The following is a 23284-nucleotide window of genomic DNA, read 5'->3' as shown; positions in this document are numbered from 1 at the left end:
AATTTAGATGTATTGAATTAAAATTAAAATCACCTGTTCGTATTTAATTTTTTCTTTACTGCCACCAGAACATCGAAAACGACTTACATGACTCACATTGTACTTCTACTGGACAGCACTGGTCTAAATCCTCTGGTTTTTACCAAGAAGCCCCTACTGCCTTCCTATAACGTAGCTCTGAGCAATACGCACCTTGGACATCATTTAAAAAAAAGAATAAAGAGCCTCACCTCTAGTAATGGGAATTTTGTTTCCTGATGAAGACTAATAATAATTTTAAATGCGGGGATGAAAAAAGGGTTCTAACTCATGTGCTGATGCCAGGGAATCTGCACGTAGCCTGCACCGGCGGTCCCTCCTCCCTGCCCACGCTGGGCTCTTCGGCATGCTGGCGGCATCTGGTATACCTTCTCAGGCAGAGGCTCTTTTCACATCACTGTTTGTACTCCCCATCCCAGTTCTTAACCTAACTAAAAATGGTTCCCAAATCAAATCAAAAGAGGAACTAGCTTTTTTCTCCTAAGGATGGGGCTTTTACAGGTAAGAAGTTAGGTTGAAAAACGTCACGCACAGAGTCTCCAGTGAAACCAGGAGCCTGCTGCACTTCCATACCTTTCCCCCGAGGAATGGTTGTCAGTGTGCGGTGCCCAGATGGCGTCGGGATGCGGTCCCAGCCGCCGCAGGAGGACCTGAGGCTTCCCTGAGCCTTCACTGGGGAAAATCTGCCAACGGAGGCTCCTGACCTACTGCAACTGCTAACTTAAAGGGCTTGTTCTCTCTCAGGGTCGCCAATTTGTTATAATCATCATCATCAGCTGCAGGAGATGCCCATTTCTAAACTGATTGCTTTCCATGTACCAGGCGCTGTGTGAAGCACGTGATCCACATTATCTCAACTAATCTTCCTGCAATTCTTCTGAGGAACTGTTCTCTGGAAACGAGGAAATCCCAGCTCTGGACCTAGCTCCGGACCCAGGCAAGACTCATTGGACCACAAGCTCTGAAAGCAACACCGCAGAAGCCTGAGTGGCCCTGCCCTTCTTCCCTAGCCTTCCTGCGATCTCCCCTCCACTTGCCATGGGGAGGGCGAGTCGGGTCAGCTGCAAAAGTGCTAACATGGCATCCTTTCATAGTTACTTAAATTACATGCTTTTAAACGCACTCCCACACGATGACATGACAAATGGCACGTTCACCTGTATGCTGCAACTGGCCACACGTGTAGAGGTTATGTGACGTGACTTGTAAAACTAAGCTACAACAGGGGACAAAAGTTACGGATGGAATGTTGGCCTCAACAGCTCACTTCCTTGCCTTAATTGGTGTCTATCTTGGTGTTAATTGACTTTGAGTTAAGAACCTTTCATAGAAGTCAAGGAAAACTGACCTTTGGAGCGCCTTTGGTGACTTGTTGGGTAAATATGTCTTTATGGACTTCATAAAATGCAGATTGTGTAAACACATACTCAGGAACTATTAAAAGCACTGGGTGGCTGGAGTAAGGCTCAAAGGTGGCCTTTAAGATTCCTGAGTACTCAGTAGTTGGACAATTAGGAAAATGAACATCAAGGATGTAATTACAATTTAGGAAGTGGATCTCCTGGCTTGCAGTCAGAGGAATCACCTGGGGAGCTTTTCAAAGATGCAGATTCCCTGGGCCAGACCCCAGAGAGGCTGATCCAGGACGTCTGGGGGTGGGGGTGGGGGTGGGGGGGCTGCAGACATGTGCATTTTTAACAAGCCAGCTAGACTACAGATGGACTAGGTGGCCCAGGACTAGCTTTGAGAAACACCAATTTCAATGCTATTAGCAGCTCATTCCCCTCCTTGCCTGTCCTTCTGCACCCGTGCCAGAGAATACCATCCAGGGAATACAAAACACTAGAGTACCTCACCTAGAAGTGGAGATTTCCTTCAGGAAAGGAGGGAATGCTCGTCCCTATCTGCGCCCAGCACACCAAGAGCCAAGAGGATACCTAAGTGCTCAGGCTAGCACAAAGAGGGCCTCCCTTTTGCCCTGTCACAGGGACAGAGGTCTACTGCTCTAAAGCCCACAGCAGCTGAGGGTGACCAATATATCCAGCATCAGGCTCAGCATGGGCAGCATGCATTTTCGATGCAAACAGCCTGGTGCCTTTATACGGACCATGGCCCCCCACCACCCTAGACTGCATGAAGAGAGGCAAATATCACAATGTCTAAGAGTCGGCTGCATCTGGAAAAGCACCTCCAATTCTGGGCCCCCATTTTATGAGAGAGAGGGTTGAACCTGAACACTGATAAGGACACCGGGATAATGCCTGGCCAGCAGAAGACAGCAAGCACTGCCTTCATGTATCAGCAGGGCGGTAAGAACTGCTGTGGACAGTGGTTCCATAGAAGAACTCGCCGACAATCAGAGCTGCATGCCCAAGTCACTGGGCACGCGGGGTCCTTATCACAGAAGTGTCCAAGTAGAAACTGAAGGGCCATCCAGCGTGGTGGAACAGGGCATGCTTCTCAGCTCCCTGAATTGGTAAGATCTTCGGATCCTTTCAATCCTGGGAGGGGGAGGAAAAGGGGGGGGTACTTTCATATGGACAACTGTGCCCTCGACCATAATAACCCTATCCCCAAGAGCTTATCACAGCAGCTCATTATAACATTTGTTTTTTCTAGTGGACACAGAGATTACCAAATTAAGTATCAAATGTGGTGATGTGGTGACTTAAGTTTTCCCAAGGCCAGCAAGTGTCAAATCTATAAACAGTTTATGAATGAGTATAAATTTTCAACAATCAAGAATGAGTACTTGTTGGTAAGAGTTACTGTGTAGTTTATTGAAAAATTCACAAAATCTATATAAAAAGTTGCCAATATTCCCACTCTAGGGGCACGCCACCTCAGAAATGCTAACAATCCAATTTACACCAACATGCTACTAGTAAAACTACGTAAAGAGAGAAACATCAACTCTTAAAAACACCAAAAAAGGGCCTGACATTGTCAAGGAGCAGGTTGTTTCCTCATAGCCGTGCACTATGGCACACATTCGCTCTCACACGTCTGAATTAAGTGATTCTTAATTTCACCCACCAGTTTAGCAATCTGCTGGTCTCCAAATAGGGGAAAGGAGGAAGGGCAGACTGGCTTGTTTGGTTTTCACACGTGTGTTAGCACACTTTTTTGCATCATTATCCCACATGGTTGTCACAACATCCGGATCAGCATTCTTGTTCTTCCTGAGAAGCACCTAGGCTCTCTGGATGCCAAGTGCTTGCCCAAGGCCATATCGGTTGGTCACTGTGTAATGAGCTGACCCTCAACCCTGGTCTCCCTGGCTGGGAGGGGCTCATTGCCCCACCACCCAAAAGCAAGACCAGTGGTGGTGGTAGCACTCCTGCAAAGCTGTTTGGATCTTTAGCCCTTTCTCAGAGATTCCAACCCCTTGTCAAGACACATTAGTCTAGGGGGCACCTGGGTGGCTCAGTCATTAAGCATCTGCCTTCGGCTCAGGTCATGATCCCAGGGTCCGGGGATCGAGTCCCACATCGGGCTCCCTGCTCCGCGGGAAGCCTGCTTCTCCCTCTCCCACTCCCTCTGCTTGTGTTCCCTCTCTCTCGCTGTCTCTGTCAAATAAATAAATAAAATCTTAAAAAAAAAAAAAAAAGACACATTAGTCTAGAAAGAAATGCAGGAACCTTTAGAAGCCACACGACTGAGTGCCGCTGGAATAATCTCAAATTCAAATTCATCTGCCTCAAACTTCCGTGAAGGGAGCTTTTTTGAGGGGAGGAGCAGAGAGGGGATGTAGGGCATTAAGGGTAGACCGGGAATGAGCAATCTACAAGAGGATTCTAAATAGAAGATTCAGAGTCTGAGGTGCACAGGCCCAGACGGTCACGCTCAAGCTGCCATTTTTCTGGAGTTCTTATTAAGCCATTAGCTGACTTCAGTCCCATTTTTTTTTTGTTTTTTTTTTTTAATTGTGGCAAAATATACAAAACATAAAATTTACCGTTCTAACCATTTTTAAGCATATGGTTCAGTGGCATTGAGTACATTTACACTGTTGTTCAAGACTGTGTCCCATTTTCTCCTAGTTCTGGGTGACAAGCTACAATCTTAAAACCTGGCATCAGTGTTTGTCAGAGACATCTGTTTTAAGTCACTGTATTTTTATTTCTAGGTAAAAGCATATGATTCTAAAACTTTATTTTCCTTTAAATTTGAGCAAATAACGGTCTCACGTTGATTTTTGCATTCAAAAATCAAATGCAAAAACTATTCTTGTTTCCTGCAAAATAACTGGTTCCACTCCACTAAAGAAAACAAAACAAAACCTATATTTACTACTTTAACTATTAAAATAGCTAAACATGTATCCTAAAAGCAACTGCATTACATCACCAAGTTAATAGGGCGCTCAAGGTTTTAGCAAAACCTTTTTTAAAAATAATAAAAAACAGTCATAATTTTGGGCAGCTGTAGGTGAGTTTTCATATGCTTTAGAATTTTTTTATTAAATAAAAGACCTCTTGGATCAGCAATTAGAATTTATTTTTTGTCTCTTATGATCTCGCTTCACATGTACCATTAATTTGGTATCTTCCTCCCTTAATAATGATTTGTTATCCAACTTAAATGAGTTGGAATCAAGAGAGAAGGGAAAAGGAGGAGGAACACTTCTCAGAACATTCCCATTTACAGATATGGAGGTGTGTTGCCTTCTGAATACCCTCCAAGATGGCATAGTAAGATAAATTAATGGTAGTGACAAGCTGGGGAGGTGGGGGGGGTGTCTTTATTTATTTTTTTAGATATAATTGACATATAACATTATGTTACTTTCAGGTGTATGACATGATTCGATATTTGTATATACTGTGAAATGATCACCACAATAAATCTAGTTAACATCTGTCACCCAGGATCTTTAAAAAGAGAAAATTTTCCCTAGCCATCTTGGTTGGTTACGACCCTCTAGGTTTGGTTGGGCATTCCCCACTTCCCCTCTTCCAAATCCTCATTAGTCTAAGGTATGTTAGAATCTCCTGGATTTACTTTAATAATGACACACAGAGTGGAGGTGAAATTCGAATTCAATTCATCTAGGGATGAGAAAGGTTTAAGACTGGAAAGTAGGAAGGGCCATGCATCCTAAACCAACCCCAGATATGCTCCACCCTTAGGGCCTCTTGTTATATTGATAAATTGTCCTTGTTAGGACAGTTGGGGTTGGGGGGAGGTCTGTTTCAGGTTGCATGCCAGGGGTGGTGGGTGGTCCACACCTGTCTAATTCTCCTGGTCACTGCTATGCTGCTCATTGTGGAATAAGAGGAATGTGGAAGGGGGATCCATCATTTACAACCAAACAACCCACATGGTTTGGATGATCCAAAAGCACTGAACTAGGAGCCTGAAACTCCACATGGGAATCTTCAGGCTCACAAGGGACCCTTTTACTTTATGAGTGAGAATGCCCAGCTGAAGGGGATTAACAAGAAGAAACAAAAGGGAGGGGTGGATAGAAGCCCAAGAGAAAGAAAGTTTTTAAAAATACAAGTTTCCTATCCTACACAAGCAGTAGAAATTTTGTTATCCCAGGGGGAGTCCTGACTGAAGACTATGGTTTCAAAGCAGGAATGGGAAATGGATTAAGTTTCACTGTGGCAAAGTAGGGTGTGTCCTCCCAGCCTGTCTGTGGGACCTTTGGCTCATGGGGATAGTGTCTTGGTTTGGAGATTATTTTCATCCTTCCTCAAGCCTAGGTGTCTACAAGCCCTTGGCTACAACACTACCTGTGTTTGGTACAGAGGATAACCCCAACTTTATCTGGGTTCAACCTATGGGGCAGTGACCTTACAAAAACTTAAAGTAGAAAGCTACCATAAAAATGCTCTTATATGACCAGGTGGTCAACTGTTTCCTTCCCTCCTTAGCTGTAACAGCACCTGTTGGCTTAGAAGCATGCAGTGTTCTCACACTAATGTGCCAAAACCGCCACCCTTCCCATCCTGGCATCCACCTACCCCCACCCCACGAGACTGCATATCAAATATTACTTCCTGCTGTCTATTACCACATTGCCTTGGCAGTTAACATCAAAAGCAAACACATGGGGAGAACAGAAGGCACTGGAGCTAGGGAGGAAGAACAAGCAGAGGTAATGTTTCAAAACTTTCTTGCTGGTGCCCAGGGGCAAAAACCTTGGAACATCACATGTATTTCAATTTTTCATCTAAGGGCTCATCTCCTCTCTCCCAGAAGGGCAAGCTGAAAGAGGCCCTCCTCTTTCTCTACTCCTAACCCTTTTGTCCCTGAAACACAACACGTGGAAGTCAGACCTCAGGACTCCTACCTGCTGTCTGCAGGTGAGCCACACAGGGACAGCATTTGGCAAGCTCATCCATTGCAACCTATTGCGCAAGAGCTGACCAAAGCTAGCAATCTGTTCAGTGTTGATGGTGCACCATCTACATGGACCACGTTAACCCGAATTATTTCTACCATCTTTATCCTGTCTCCTGGGGGTTCCACAACTTGAAGACAGCAATTGTCATGAATGTTTAACATAGTGCCCAAAACAGGACTGGAACCAAGGCCAGATGACATCTGCTCACTGACATATCCCAAATCACAGACTAGCGTGGTGACCCCAGTATACTCATTCGACCTCCCTGGACTGCAATTTACATGTAAAAGAAGGGAGCCGAGATGGTATTTTCCTAAGATCCTCTCCAGTTCTATAATTTTATGACCTAATTGCAACCATTTTACTCTACTGAGGAAGGGCAATATATCCTGTGCATCACAAGGGCAATTTCAACAGATCAGTGCTGTGTTTCTGCAGAAGTAACAATAGTAAAAACAAACAAAAAAACACTTACTTGGGTTATTCCCAAACTGTAAGTTTGATCTACAAAGTAATGTTCTGAATTTCACAGCACATTTGACCATCTTCCAATAAGCATAACGACACCCTCCTTGGGACAAAACTTTTTACAGCAATACCTACTGCATTCCATTAAGGCCAGAGAGAAAAGTCCTGCCCAGGTATGGCAAAGCAACAATTATTAGCAGCCTCCTTGACTCCAGCCTTGCCTGCACTCTCTAACTAGTTCAACTAATTTGAATTTACCAACATATCACATCATCACCTCTTTGTTTCAAAATCTTAAACAGCTCTGTCCTACCTAAAGAACAAATGTCCAAAGACCTGCTTTGTTAGCCTGGCACTCAACTTCTAAAGTTAATCTCAGCCAACTCAACCAGCTCTTTCTCTGAGCTCCCCCAGCATAAACCTAGAAAAGGAGTTTTCTACCTGTGGAAGAAACCTTTGGACAAGAGATGCCTCCTCCCTATATGGCTTGACCTGTGCCTCCCCACAAAATACCACCACCATCCCTACCTGAGTTCTCTAAAATTCAAGACCCACCCCACTGAAAGTGAACTCTTCCCTGACTGGTGCAACAAGAAGTATTTTAATTTCTGCTTTGTATTTTTCTCTGTTTTAAAAAAGAATTCTGTGGCAATAAACACATGAAAAGATGCTCAACATCACTAATCATCAGGCAACTTAAAACCACATATTACCTTACACCTGTCAGAATGGCTAGTATCAAAATAACAAGAAATAACAAATATTGGCGAGGATGTGGAAAAAAAGGAACACTCACGCACTGCTGGTGGGAATGTATATTGGTGCAACCACTATAGAAAACAGCATAGAGGTTCCTCACAAAAATTAAAAATAGAAATATCATGCAATCTAGTAATTCCACTACTGGGTATTTACCCAAAGAAAACAAAACTCTAATTCAAAAAGATATATACACTCCTATATTCATTGTAGTATTATTTACAATAGCCAAGATATGGGAGCAATTCAAGTGTTCATCAATAGATAAATGGATAAAGATGATGTGGTACACACACACACACACACCATGGAATATTAGCCATAAAAAGGAAAGAGATTTTGCCATTTTCAACAACATGGATAGACCTAGAGGATATTATGCTAAGTGAAATAAGTCAGACAGAGAAAGACAAATAGCAAATGATTTCACTTATATGTGGAATCTAAAAAACAAAATAAACAAAGCAGAAACAGACCCATAAAACACAGAGAACAAAATGGTGGTTGCAGAGGGAGGTGGGGTGGGGGGATGGGCAAAAGGGTGAAGGGGAGTGGGAGATACAGGCTTCCAGTTACAGAAAGAATAAGTCACAGAGATGAAAGGTACAACAGAGGGAATACAGGTAATGGTGTTGTAGGGTGATAGATGGCAGCTACGCTGTGGTGAGCACAGCATAAGGTACGGAGCTGCTGCATCACTATGTTGTACACCTGAAACTAAGGAGACACTGTGTGTCAGCTATGCTTCAATTAAAAAAATATATATCATGCTTGTAAATAAATACGAATAAGTTTTTTTAACATTAACTCTCCCTGAAATATTTGGAACTAGAAGAGTCCTTCAATATTGTTATGTTATTCAACTCCTTTATTTTAGAGATGAGAAAGCAGAGTCCGGAGAAGCTCGGCATCTTAGGTCACATAGCAGGCTGGTGGCAAAGAAGGAATGGGAACCTAAGTTTCCTGACTCCCAGAGCTCTGTACACGTTAACAGGGTAGCCATCTTCTTTGCTGCTTGGTATCCATCCGAGAGCTTCACAGCACAGGTATTGGACAATGCCGACCTCGGGAGCTAAAAAGGGCAAGAACTAAAGACAGAGAAGACTCACGCCCCCAGCACTCCCTCCTTTAATCAGAAGATCCAACATCATGCCAAGTCTCTAGGGGAGATGTCCTGACTCATTTTCAATTTCTCTTCCTCCAACTAAACTTGGCCCTTACTTTCCCCAGGGCTTCCAACCAATCCGCCCTGGGGTAGGAACACACCCTCTTGCGTATGCATCCCCTACAGAATGACCACACTTACATTCTTACATCCGGAAGGAGGGCCACAGGGATTCCCAATTTTCTAAGTATATACACTCAAAGGGAGAAAATTCGGATACCAGCTCCCCTCCTCAGGGATTACAGTTGCATCTGTTAATGACTGTGAGTTAAGAAAAAATATACAACAAACACCCACCGTGAATTGTGTAGTATTTTAATGAGGTCATGGTTTATTATTCTATAAATGCAGCTATGTACATCGAAATAGAGTAATAGATACAAATGGGTGACATTATGTATTTGGTTCACAGACACTTGTAGTGTTTATGGGTTCTCAGACACTTGGTTGGGAACTGCTGGGTGGTGGCATCAGACCAAGACTTCAGATGGGGTATCTAAATGCTGCGGGGGGGGGGGGGCGGGGGGTGTCTTTAGGCTCTCATCACCTTCCTGTCAAAGAAAAATATGACAGGCTAATGAAGACACAACCAGAGGGTCATCAGTTCATTTCAGATTTCCCACCACATCCGCCCCCATGTGGCAGTTTTGCTATCATAAGTGTTGGGGTATTTTTAGTACCACTGTTTTGGGGGAACAAAGGGTCTCTCTCTCACTTCAGTCCTCTGGTCTATTCTTGGCTTTCCTAGCAATGCTGCCTCAAGTGGAAAGCCCCATCCAGATTCACATTCCAGTCTTTTCCCCATCTCTCACCAGGAATCATCTCTAAAGAGTAAGCACTGACAAGTGATGGATAATTTGCATTTTAACCCTATTCAAATTTGGGTAAATGGTTTAATATGCATGCTAATATTCCATCATTATTCCAATTAAGGAAACTATTATGTTAAAGTGTTTAATCAGGAGAATTAAGGAGAACTCCAGACACCTAAAATTAACCTCTAATAGTCTTGACATTCATTTCATTTAGGTGCAATTTGCCAAGCTATAAGCAACTCCCTGCTTAAAACTTCTGCTTAGGCACGTGGGTATTCCTGATAAGACCTAAAAGCAATTCATTTCCTAACTAGATTGCTGTCTAAAAGAATAAACTGAAAGGGCTGCAATTTAAATACAATCAAATCCCCAAGCAGTCGCATTCCAGAAGACTTAAACACCATCATCTGGATCCCCAGGAACAACAATGCTATTCGCATCAGAAACAACACAACCACTTCCTCTTTCTCTGACCTTCTCTGTTTAATTACTTCCTGTGATTTCTTCTAGGGCCGTACACGCGCCTGCTTCCCAGGGCAGCAGGCTTTCCATACAAGACTGATTTGTCTGGAAGGTGCAGAATGCCAGCTGACCATAGACTTTACATACAGTGCTGGGACTTTGAATTTCTTTTTAAATGATGGATTTCTTGGGCCTCCTGGCATTCACCAAGAACTCTTTTTAAGCTGTAAGAAAAAATTCTTCCAGCACATTCCCATCTAAAGTCAAGCTGTATCTCAAAGCTGGAAACCCTGCCAGGGATGGAGAAGTGGCTGCTTGATAATATCTCTCCATGAATAAGCACCACCTTCTCATCCAATGAGCTTCGTCAACAGATTCCAAATGCCAAGTATGTGAAGTCGACTTTGAAGACACAGACCTGGCAGCTGTGAGCTTACTACCATCACAGCCATAGAGAGGCCCTTGCTACTCATAAATTGTTATCCATGGATCAGCAGCACCAGCAGCACCTGGAAGTTTATTAAAAATGCAGAATCTGGGGGCACTTGGGTGGCTCAGTCGTTAAGTGTCTGCCTTTGGCTCAGGTCATGATCCCAGAGTCCTGGGATTGAGTCCCGCATCGGGCTGCCTGCTAGGCGGGAAGCCTGCTTCTCCCTCTGCCTCTGCCTCTCTCTCTCTCTCTGTCTGACTCTCATGAATAAATAAAACATTAAAAAAAAAAAATGCAGGGTGCCTGGGTGGCTCGGTTGGTTAAGCAACTACCCTCGACTCAGGTCATGATCCTGGAGTCCCGGGATCGAGTCCCACATCAGGCTCCCTGCTCAGCAGGGAGTCTGCTTCTCCCTCTCATGCTCTCTATCATTCTCTCTCTCTCTCAATAAATAAATAAAAATCTTAAAAAAAAAAAAAATGCAGAATCTGAAGGGCACCTGGGTGGCACAGTGGGTTAAGTGTCTGACTCTTGGTTTCGGTTCAGGTCATGATCTCAGGGTCCTTGGATTGAGCCCCAACTCAGTGTGGAGTCCACTTGAGATTCTTTCTCCCTCTCCCTCTGCCCCTCCCACTTGTGTTGTCTGCCTGTTTGTCTCTCTCTCTCTCTTTCCCTCGCAAATAAATAAAGAAATCTTTTTTAAAAACGCAGAATCTGAGGCCTTACTAAATCAGAATCCTCACTTTGCAAGACTCCCAATGCAAGTTCAAGTTTGATCCTCCTCTCAAAATAGCTGGGCTAAAACACAGGTTCAGGATAGTGTGCATTATTATCCATTCTGCTCATTCACACTTTCAAGGATAAGGTGGCTAGTTCTTTTTCCCAAAGAGGTATCTGTAAAGTTGCTCTTTTTTTTTTTTTTAAGATTTTATTTATTTGAGACAAAGCGAGTGAGAGAGAGAGAGAGAGAAGGAGCGGGAGAGGGGGAGTGAGAAGCAGACTCCCCACCAAGCAGGGAGCCCGATGTGGGGCTCGATCTCGGAACCCTGGTATCACGACCCAAGCCAAAGGCAGATACCCAACCGACTGAGCCACCCAGGCCTCCTAAAGTTGCTCTTTATATCAGTACAGAAAAGGCCACCTCTGTGGGCACTGCTTTCCTACTTCACAGAGCTGAAAAGGAATGCAAGAAAGAAATGTCACCTCACAGTTTTGTGGTATTTTCAGGATTCAGAGTGAGTTCTAACTTCATTTGCTCAACAGTAAAATAAGTCAAGCTGTACACACAATTTTTTTATATAAGAAAACTAAAGCTCTATGAAGTTATGACACGTAATATTCTATAAACATGGGATCTGAAGTTAAAGGACCTGGATTAAAAATAACAAATTCTGCTCTGTGACCTCAGACAAGATACTTAACCTCTCTGAATCTTCTTGCCTGTCAGACATATTCCACCCATGTGTGAGTACACAAGTACATGTACACACAACACACACACATACACACACACACCCCCCTAAAAATAACTTGAAGAGCTCGTTAGGGGATTCTGGGAAGGGCACATAGTACCTTTAATGCTCGGATGAAGAGCCCCCCCATCCCAAATTTGGGAATCCCAATGCCTGCAGCTCTAGGAGGAACCCTGCAGAATCACGGGAAGAAAGAAAAAACAACTCTGAGAGTCAATCATCAAGGTGATGCTGTCCTCATACCCCTAGGGCATATGAAAGTGCCTAGCACCTGACAACATTAGCTCCCTAAGGCCAGAGACTCGCTCTGAGTCACAGCTCTGGTACTGTCTGGCAGATTCCGTGTCTGGTGCATTAGGTGCAGTAAGTGAATGGCCCTCAACAGCTAGCCACTCCCTTTCCTCAAGCCTCACCACCCCGGTTATTTATTTTACCGAATAAAATAATTAATACATGGCTTTGCAATTAGGGTCCAAGTATCTTCTTTTTTTTTTTTTTAAGATTTTATTTATTTATTTGAGAGAGAGAGAGAGCACACGAGTAGGGGGGAGGGGCAGAGGGAGAGGGACAAGCAGACTTCCTACTGAGTGGGGAGCCCGAAGTGGGGCTTGGTGTCAGGCCTGAGAACATGACCTGAGCCGAAGGCAGACACTTAACTTACTGAGCCACCCGGGCACCCCTAGGGTCCAAGTATCTTCTAAAGTCAAGTTCGTTCTTTTTCTTTCTTTCTTTCTTTCTTTCTTTCTTTCTTTCTTTCTTTTCTTTCTCTCTCTCTCTCTTTCTCTTTGTCTCTCTTTCTCCCTTTCTCTCTCTCTCTTTCTTTCTTTCTAAAGATTTTATTTATTTGACAGAGAGAGAGAGACAGTGAGAGAGGGAACACAAGCAGGGGGAGTGGGAGAGGGAGAAGCGCAGGCTTCCCATGGAGCAGGGAGCCTGATGCGGGGCTCGATCCCAGGACCCTGGGATCATGACCCGAGCAGAAAGCAGATGCTTAACCATCTGAGCCAGCCAGGTGCCCCTAAAATTAAGTTCTTTAGATTCAAAGTCTACCACGCTCTGAATGGACACCTGTAGTCTAGTACCCCCTGATTCTCCTTAGTATAAAAGACATCTAAGAATGGATGGAAAGGACCTCAAAGCTAGTTTTAAAACAGCAGACTCCAGATCTGAAACCTGTTTATACACAGGTTAATGAAAAGACGACTATTAGGCCTTCAGGCCCAGAAGTAACACTGAGCCAATGCATACTCTACTGGCAGAGCAGACCCGTTTTGGAATTTGAGTCTGAGAAAAATCACAGATTTGATTTAACCTATTAAGTGAAGGAGAAAGATTTAATTACTCTATGAAGACTATATTCACACTTTGCAACTTTAAAGATCTATAAAAATGAGTAAAATTCCTGGGATGCTGATGATTAAATTAAACCCCTGATCTAACATTCACGTTGTTTCTTGGCTGAAAATATAAAACATAAACACCAACAGGGCATGCGAGGAGACAAAAACTCACTCCTCAGGGAACCTTCAGCCAACCCTCCCCCACACCAACCCAACCCATACCAAGCCTATTGACTCTTGGGAACAATCTGAATGACACTGGTGATAGGATTTCTGGACCACAGACAGGAATGGCAAGAAAGCCAAGGATGCTACCGCTACAGGTAAGTACAATGACAGTAAGAGAGGAGGCCAGCTTCTGTAAGACATGAAATCTCAAAAAGACAGCCAACGAGGATCACTGAGTAAAAAGGGCCAATAGTCAGCGGGCATTACTGATATTACAGCACCAACTCAAGTGCTACTCTAGGTCCCACCAGCACGGTACCCGAAAGCCAAATAAAAAGCAGAACATGACTTCGAGGCTCTAATTCTCCTCCTAGAAACCCCCTTGGGCAGGTCACTTCAGCTCTTACAGGCCTAAAGTGAGAATCTTGTTCCTTGACTCAAAAGGTTGCTGTGAAGGTAAAATATTGCGAATGGATATCCTCTACCTTGTAAATTCTGAAAATAAATCCTACCTTGCTACATGATATGAGACCCTGGAGGTGGGTGAGTCCCACTGAATTCCCAATTCATCAGGCACTGTGCTGAAATGCTTTACCTTCATGATTTCATTTTCACTTTTTAACAGCCTATGAATTAGACAGCAGAGTGAGCTTCACTTACATTAACCCAGGGCTCCTGGCTTAGAACACCTGCCAGGGGCCCTTGGTCAGTAGAGGACAGAAGCACGGTATGACCCCAAAACCATCATGGCAGTCTGCCCCTCCTTGGACGTTTTGAAAAGGCAACCTCAAAATCTTTTTGGATGTAGGTACAGTAAGAATAATAGTTTATATTTTGATATAAGGTAAAATTACTTTTCAATTAATGAATATTTGCTTTAATCAATCAATAAACATTTGCAGAAAGCCTACTATGGGCTCAGCACTCTGTAAGACTATGGGCATAAGGCTTAATAAGCTATTATTCCCAACACCAGAAGGGCAGCTAACCTTCTTTGTGCATTCTCAGGGTGGGATGCAAATACAAACTAAGTAGTGCTTATCTGAAAAATCAATACTGGAAGCCGGAGCCAAAGCAATGCAAGGAGAAAAAGAAGGGGAATAAGTAATGAAAACGAAGAGACAAAGATGTCATTGCCAGATGAACTAGGAAAGACAATTAAAAAACTTAACCTGATAATTAAGTTTAAGCACTTAGGAATGGACCACAGGGAATATATCTAAGAATGAAAACAACCAGATTTGAAAAATTATATATCAGTACACACAGGAGACAAAACCATACATTTCAGAAGCTGCCCGTGTTCTAATCCCTTCAATCGCCAGCTCTGAATGCCAGGATGAAGTCAGAATCCATTTCTTCACCTCTGTGCTCTGAAGTGAGTGCAAAAGCAGGTATTTTGTGTTTAAATAAATATTAAACTACCCTTTGAGAGTAGCATAAATGACACGCACAATTTGCTGTCTTGTGTACCACATGCCCCATGTGAACACACTGCTGACAGAGTTTGCCAGAGAAATTGGTTATAAAACAGTTGGTACTTGAGTGAACTCTTATGCCAGTTACTATCAAGTATGTTACTAAGATCCTGGTCTGACTTCCTTCCCATGACACGAGACACATACCAAGCTGCAGTAACAATGCTTCATGCCCGCCCAGGGTGAGCGCACAGAAAACGCTTTTTGCTCCACGGGGCACTGTGTGCACCAGTGCAAAATATTCCTTCTACTCCAGTGACCACAGGCCCTTGAAAATGCCTTAAAAAATCATCAATGTTCTAGCCTTACATATTGATTAAAAAGAAGTGTTTACAAGAGTTTATCAATATGACTGGGTCTCAAAACAAACAAACTAAACCAGCCCAATTTACTTGAGAAATCAAGCCAAAAAAAAAACCACACACCAAAACTTGCTGCTCTGCCTCTTTTATCATCTTGTTCAGTTTCTGAGGGTTTTGCTGTCCGACTGTGTATTTGTGTCCAGCCCGGTAATACAGGAACTATGCCAATATTGGTGTTCATCAGCACAGCTGTCTCTCACTTCGAGTGCTGAGACTCCATCAGAACCCCACAGCTACTGCAAATTGTTAATATTGTGATTTCCGCAGAGATTCTCCTGCAGAGGCAGAAACACAGGCCCTGGCTTATTGCAGTCAAGATCTTCCACTTCCCAACTCCCACAACAGTGATTGGAATCAAAATGGTTTTGAGCTGTCAATCACAGATCACCACTACCAAGACAGTGCTGCACCCAAGTCCCACAAGATGTGGTAAGGGTTTCATGTGAACGCGGAGTTTCTCAGAGGGGGCTTATACACACTAAGTTAACCAAATACAACAATTATCATTATTGTATTCGTTGGTAGGGACAAAGCATTTTAAAATAATTAAATCCATTTTTTAATTCAACAGACATTTATTAAACAACCATAATGTGCCCAATGGTATTGGGCCAACAACTAGAAAACTAAGCAGTTGAGAGGTGATCCTGAATCCAAGAAGCTCATATTCTGGTAAGAATCTAGCTGGGTATAAGCCCAACTCTAAATGGTGAGAACTGACATACACTGTGGGGGAAAATGCTATAAAGAGTCCTCAGTTTTGACGTGAAGAGTGGAGGGGAGGAAAGACTAGGAGGATCTCATAAAAGGAATGGCCGCAGAACTGGTGGGAAGGGGGAATGAGCAGAAATTAACTTGTTGAAGGGAAGGAAGAAAGAAAATTCCAGAATAAAGAGCATGAGTAAGCCGATTGTTGAGGCAGAACAGTTTTGATATTTGTACTGATTCACTTTTATGTATTTTATTTGGTTAAAGGAAGTGGAAAGCAGAGGGGATCAGCTATAGCTAGAAAGGAGGGAGCATTTGCTAAATCCTCGTGAAAACAAGCCTAGCAGATGGAGAGAAGTGAAAGCCCACCACCTAGAAAGATGTACGGCCTCGAAGTAGGCACTTAACTTTATACAATGACAATGTCCTGGCTTACAAAATTTTGTTAAGGTCTTTCCAAGTGTTTTGTCTTGCTTTCAACATCTTCTGAGGAATGGACCAAGATTCCAATTCTGCATAGCCAACTCCATGTTTTTAGCATTTAAGGATTCTATTCCTATGGAGTAGAAACTTCCCTTTTTAAAGGCTAATGCGAAGAACCTGGATCACTATTTGTTTTACCAGGTCTAATTTCTACAACCGTTATTTCAACGAACGTACAGCTACCATCCAGGAATAACCAACTCTTGAATTCACACTCCTATTATCTTAAGGTGTATCACAGAATTCTCAAGCCCAAGTTTATTTAAATTCACTTTAATTCAGTATGTGCCTCAGCAATTTCAGAGAAGATAAAGGAAGCAGAAAAAATTATGGCAATGACAGACTGTCACCAATTCAAAAGAATCAAGGACAGCATGACTGACAGAAACAGTGTGAGCTCGGAAGTCAGAATGACTAAGGCTGGCCAGCCTGTCCTCTCCTGAGAAAGTACCTCACAGTGGTTAAAAACAGTCCTTCCTGGGCCAGGTGGCTGGAGTCAAAGCCTAGCTCCTTCATTTACTAATGATATGACCTTGGACAAGTTACTCATCTTCTCTGGACCTCAGTTTCCCCTGAGGGTTTTGCTGTCCGACTGTGTATTTGTGTCCAGCCCGGTATATAAATGGAGGTAATAATACCCTATCTACCTCAGAGGACTACTGAGAAGACTAATGAGTAAAATGCTATAAAAAAAAATGTTTGCTGTCTTAGGCAAGCAACTTAAGCTTCCTCATCAGTTAAATAGGGTAACTCCAGGGCACCTGGGTGGCTCAGTCAGTTAAGCCTCTGACTCTTGATTTCAACTCAAGTCATGATCTCAGGGTCGTGATTTCAGGGTGGTGGGATCAGCCCACACCACACGGGGCTCTGTGCTCAGCAGGGAGTCTGCTTGAGAGTCTCTCCCTCAGCCCCTCCCCACCACTCTTGCGTGTGCACTCTAAATAATGAATGAGTGAATGAATAAAATCTTTTAAATAATAATAAAATAAATGGGGTAACTCCTTCTTCATAGGATTATTTGAAAATTAACAAGCTGAGCCTCTAAGAAACCTATCCCAGTGCCCTGCTAAGAGCCAACACCAGACACCTGATTTATGCTTGGTGCTCAACGGTAAGCTATACATAGGATATCTCATATAATTTTCACAGCAACTCCATGAAATTGCTAAAATTCACTCCCATTTTATTCACTCAGATTAAAACAAGGTGAAAGGTAAGTAACTTGCCTTAGATCGGAAAGTGAGCAAATGGCTGAGCCTTGAGCCTTAAGTTTAAGTTAAATGCATTTAACTCAGGATCTTTAATTGGCACCTTGCTGAAATGACTGTTGTAAAAGACATTTTTCAGTCAGTTGGGCTGAATGTCAAAGACAACGGGAATGACTTAATTTTGTAAAGTGTGATGACGGTATTATGGTTTCATGGAAGAGTATTCTCATCTTCTGGGAAGTAAGCTCAAGTATTTAGATATAAGAAATTCTGATGTCTAATTTCTTTGAAATGGCTCAGTAAAAATATTTAAGTTTTTTTTGTTTAATGGAAGACCTTTCAACAGTAGGAAAAACATGACTAAGAACAAAGCTTACAAGTCCACTCTCAGCAAGATATGTGTTGCTGAGAAGAGTATATGAGAGGAACAGAATAGCTAAATGGTAGGCTCATTTCTCCTGTGTTAAGCTCACTTGAGAAGGGTTTCTTCATTTTGTCAACAAATTTCCAAATCATTCATGACCATAATCAAATGCTTTGAAGATACAGACAAAATGCATATGATCAAAAAAATTTTTCCACTCTTACATACAAAAGATAATTTTCAATAGTTTGTTGATGCTTTTTACTTTTATTTTTATTTTTTTAAAGATTTTTTTAATTTATTTATTTGAGAGAAAGAATGAGAGAGAGAGAGAGCATGAGAGGGGGAGATGCTTTTTACTTTTAAATTATTTAAAAAAATCTGTAGAATTGTAAATCTTAACATGCATTTGTAGCTGGAGTGGGATCAGAGGAGAAGGGTCAGAGTATTTTCCGTATGGAAGCTATTTTTTAGGACAGTCAGCAAAAAGAGCAGACAAGCTTTCCTGAATTATCATATATTTATTAGAGAAGTTTTAAATCGACATGGAAAAGAGCATGAGAAGACAAACATTTATTATTTTTTAAAATTAGGCACTATTTTGCCTGTTGCAAGATTCTGACTTACTGTATTCTGAGGCTAAGCATATTAATTATATATCTGTACCATTTAATAAAAGCCTTAAATATGGACTATCAAGAAAATCTATTCTACCTAAGGTATAACTACTTCCTCTGTAGGTCCCCAATTTGAAGTCACCAAATTGCTTTATTTGTAACACACCTTGTCTACTTCCAAAAGGTATCTGTAGGACTTCAAACATAAAGCCATCAGAAAAGAAGATAAAAGATCAAAATTCATACTAGAGGAGGGGTAAATAAATCTAGCAAAAGCTAGGCTAACTATGACTACTGTAATCAAGCAATAATTTTAGCTCTGAGCTTCCAGACAGTGGTTGCAAAAACCCCATCAACAAAAAGGCAATCACAGCAAGCTCTGCAACCCAGAGAGAAACCTTCTTCCAAGCATTAACATTTAAAAGGAATTTTTCAGATGGGTCATTACATAAGAACTTGAATAATATAATGGACAGTGTCCACAAATGGCAGTTTACAGCCCATGCAGCCCATGTTCTTATGGGCTTACATTTCATGTCTCATGCCAAGGTCATTACATTAAAAGTAATCCCGGGAAGGCCACTTCTGCACTGGGCTAAAGCGCCACAGCTTTCTGATTCTCTAACTGAAACCAGAACCTGTCCTCAAATACCCATTGTCTCAACTGGGCTTCTGACAGCAGTCGGGGCGGCCAGTTCCATGCTGAACTTGCTCGGAAAGCATGAAGCAGACATAGTCATTTCTTGCTGGTGATTCCACCCCAAATCCTTTTGCTTTGGCTATCAGATGGGGTAGGATGCAAAGCTGACATGCTGCGGGTGAAAAGGGAGAGGCCAGGCCAGTATTCCCAAGGGATGGAGCCAAGGAACCCAATGTAGGGCAAGTGGAACCAATCTCCAACAAGAATCCCGAAGTCCAGAGCAAGGCAACCGACCCTCCCTGCTACTCTGCTATTTGTGTGTGCAAGGACAAGGGAGGACCTATAAAACCACTTGTCTATTAGTCAAGTCCGAATGGGGGCAAGGCCCAGCAGCATACTTCTTCCCCAAAAGAGCAACTTTTTTTTTCCATTTTATCATTTCAAGATACACTCTATGAAGGCAAAGCAAAATGTTTAAAAAGACCAGCACAGGTGGTGGGACCGCAGCGACATGCACACCAGGCGGCATGCTCTCCAGCTGCGGGTGTCTGGCAGACCAGGGGTTACAGCAGTCAAAGATCCCTGGGGACCACAGGAAGGAAATTCCCTTTCCTAAACACCAACCCTCTCAACACCCTCTCCCGCCCAGCCTGGCAACAGCAGACGCCAAAGGATAAAGGGGCATTAAAAAAAAAAAAAAAAAAAGTGAAGTAGATTCTTAAGAGTAGAGCACAGCATTCTGTCACCTGCTGCAAGAAAAGCCCTCCCCGTCACCCAGCCCTGAGTCACTTCCCCTTTCTGCACTGACTTGTCAATGCTCGCAGGGGCAAGAGACCCCGGGCCTCGAGAGCAGATACTCGCAGCCCTCACGACCCCTCAGACACGCTCTCTGGGCCTCCCCCCACGGTGCGTCCCAGCGGCTACCAACCTGCTCTTTGCGCCCAAGCCAGCGCCACTGCTACCTTAGCTAATGGCAGGTCTGAATGAAAGGAGCCGAAGCAGGCTCCGGATTTATGAATGTGCAGGGGAGGGATATCATGTGACAATAAAGGAGAGCGTCTTATTCACAAAAAAAAAAAAAAAAAAAAAAAGTGGCTGGTGGCGGGCACAGCCACTGAACAGCGGCGTCGGCCGCCGTGCGGTGATCACTCGGACCCGAAGCCGACGACCTCAGGCGCCGGGCCCAGGAGCCCTGCCTCCGCTTCTCCCCTGATTGGAAACGCCTCGGGCGGGGGTGAGAGAAAGCCAAACCCGATTCCGAGGCCGCGAGGCTGGAGGGAGCCTCACCTTGGACGGGGGCTGGAAAACGGCACCGATCCCGCGGAGGGCGGCGGGTCAGCCCCGGAGCCCCTCCGCTGCGGAGCGCCCCGAGCATTGTTCCCCTCGGGCCCGCGGGCCGGGCACGCATGCCTGTGCACGCGCGCACACACACTCGCACACAGATACACACACACACACACACACACACACACTGGCCCGCAGCACATTGCCCCACACGCTCCCGCCCGCCCCCGCAGCACACGACTCGGATCCGCCCCCGAGCGGCCCCGATCCCGCGGGGCGCCTATCCCGAGCCCCAAAGCGCGTGCACACACGCTCACACGCGCCGCGGGACCCCTCCGGCGGCTCCCGCACCGCGACCTGCCTTGGGATCCCGGCTCACGCAGACCCCCGCGCAGCCCGCGCCCAGTCCTCCCCTCGCTCCGCCGTGTTTTTTATGAATGAAAATGTGGTATGCAAATGAGAGCGATTCAAGAAAACGAAATGGCGGAGCCTGGGCCCCAGTGGGCTCCCTAAGGGACCGGGGGGCGAGCGGCGGGGCAGGAGTCACAAAGTCACTATGTGAAAACCCACCGACCCCAGGAAGCCGGAGCGGGGGTGTCAGGTCTTTCGCTCCGGCCGCGGAAGATTTCGGGGGGGAGGGAGTGTTTGTGAGTCCCCGAAGGAGCGGGGACCGCCCCGAGGTCACCCGCGCGCCCTTGGCCCCCGCCGCGGCCACCAGCCCGCCGACTCAAGGCGCGCCCCCGCCGGCCCTCAGCAGTCTTTGCCCCCTCCTCACTTCAACAACAAGGCGGGGAATCTTGCATCCCAAAGCCCACAGGCCGGCTAGTAGCTGCACCCCACGCCAAGTTCACCCAAGCAGCGTCCCCGCCTGCGTCCTCAGCCCCGTCCCCCACGCTGCCCCCGCGGGGCACCCTCGTCCCACCCCGCGGCCAAACTTACTCGTCCGGGTGTGTTTCTTCGGTCATTTTCCTGTTCACCTAGACGCCTGTCCCGCGGCGGGCAGCTTTGCTCCCTTCATCTTCCTGTCCGCTCACCCCCCTTCTTCACATCTCCGGAGATCGCCTGATTTGGTTGGGGAGGGGGAGCGGCGAGAGATGAAGGGGCGCCGCAGAAGGCAGAAGGGGAAGCAGGCGATAGGAGCGCGGGGTGAGGTTTAGGGAAGGGGTGCAAAGGCAAGCTGCGGGAGGAGTGAGCGCCGCAGCGCCCGGGGCTCGGCAGGAGGGGCTCCGGAGGCTCGGCAGCGAGCAGAGGGGGAGAGATTTGGGCAGGGGACGGCGGTGGGGGAGACGAGGAGAAAAACAAGCGCGCCGTGGAGCGGCGGGGACTGCTGAGAGGAGGAGGAGAGGAGGGCCAGCCGCGGGTGGGGGCTCGGTCCGGGGTCGCCCCCGGGGGCCTGGCCAATCACGGTTCCGGGGAGCGGTCGGCGGCCGGGGGAGGTGCGCCTGGGAGGCGGTGCAGGGCGCCCCGTCCGAGCCCCATCTCTCGACTCCACCGATTTACTCCATATTGGATTCTCACCGCCGCCAACAGGAGGAGGAAGTAGGGCGGAAGCGATGACGTCTTCCCAGCGGCCAGAGGTGGTGGAGTGCAAAAAGCTTCCTACTTGCGACCGAAAGAAAAAAAAAAGGGAGAAAAAAAAAAAAAACTTTGTCCCGCCTACTGAGCATGCTCGGCTTCCTTTCCCCCTCCCTCCTGGCTTCCACTCCCGGAGGAGCCTCGGAGCGGAGTTGTTTGTGCGGCGTCTGTGTGGCTCCGGATCCTTTTTCGCCAACGCTCCGGGTTTTAAGAAGCCGGAGAAGAGGGAGGAGGCAGGAGCCGGGGACTCGCACACATCTGGCTCCAGTTTGGTTCCCTCCCTCCATCCAAACCCCTGGATTAAAAATGGTGGGGGACGGGGGCGGAGACGCTGAGTTGAGGGGAGGCCCAGAGGGGTGTTTGGGCTCAGAGGACCCAACTACCCTCCACAGTTCTGCGGGAGGGTGGGGACGGCACAGGTGTTTTGCCAAGGTTCTGAATGGCAGAGGCTTTTCAATTGCTCATGAATCTTGTGATCTGTTTTGTCTTGCTAGTGGAGGGGGCATTTTCGAGGAATCGTACATTAAAAAAAAAAAAAAAAGGCAAATCCAACACAGCCCAGAAACGTTTGCATTTCAGTAGAAATGATGGACTTCTTCGGATTAAAAGGTAAACCCAAATACATTTAAAAAATTATTTAGTAAACCACTCTCGTGTTGGAGGATGGCTCTTGTCCCAGACCCTTGAAGGCCATAGTTACTGGGCCAGGGGTTACCAGCCCAGTGGGCTTTTGCACAGATGAGGAGATAGAGAGCTTCTGGATCACCCCTCCCCCCCCCCCAGTTTGTCTTTAAATGATTTTTCTTGTTTTGGCCCCGGGACCACGGGGCTGAGTGGGCCCATACTCTCCAAAGCAGCACTGTCTGGGCAATGGGTAAGGCTGGCTTCCTTGGCATGCAGTTGCACAGGGATCTTTACTTGGTTTGATGTTTGGCTGTTGCAGTTTTGAGATTTTTTATAGTGTTGGAACAAGGGGCTCCACACTTTTACTTGCGGTGGGTCCCACAAATTACATAGCTGTTCAGTATTTCCTTCGGGGGGTCTTGCAAGAGAGCAAGAGGTAGAGTCCCTGCCCTTTCCTGCTCTCCAAGC

The 23284-nt window shown here is 45.3% G+C and overlaps 1 protein-coding gene across 1 annotated transcript in view; it reads right to left on the bottom strand.

The window, feature by feature from the left end:
* SPRED2 (sprouty related EVH1 domain containing 2) overlaps positions 1-22242 on the bottom strand; it is a 115799-nt gene extending 93557 nt beyond the window's left edge. Inside the window, exon 1 of the mRNA XM_045884879.3 lies at positions 21557-22242. Coding sequence (XP_045740835.1) covers positions 21557-21582 — 26 coding nt within the window. The 5' untranslated portion in view covers positions 21583-22242. The remainder of the gene's footprint in view (positions 1-21556) is intronic.
* Positions 22243-23284: the final 1042 nt, after the last annotated feature.

Source organism: Mirounga angustirostris, unplaced genomic scaffold (genome assembly GCF_029215605.1).
Source record: "Mirounga angustirostris isolate CCGP_5_RB_7025 unplaced genomic scaffold, mMirAng1.0.hap1 SCAF_10, whole genome shotgun sequence".
Taxonomy (NCBI): Eukaryota; Metazoa; Chordata; class Mammalia; order Carnivora; family Phocidae; genus Mirounga; species Mirounga angustirostris.
The sequence above is the reverse complement of the archived record's forward strand: the minus strand, read 5'-3'. Positions and strand labels throughout refer to the sequence as shown.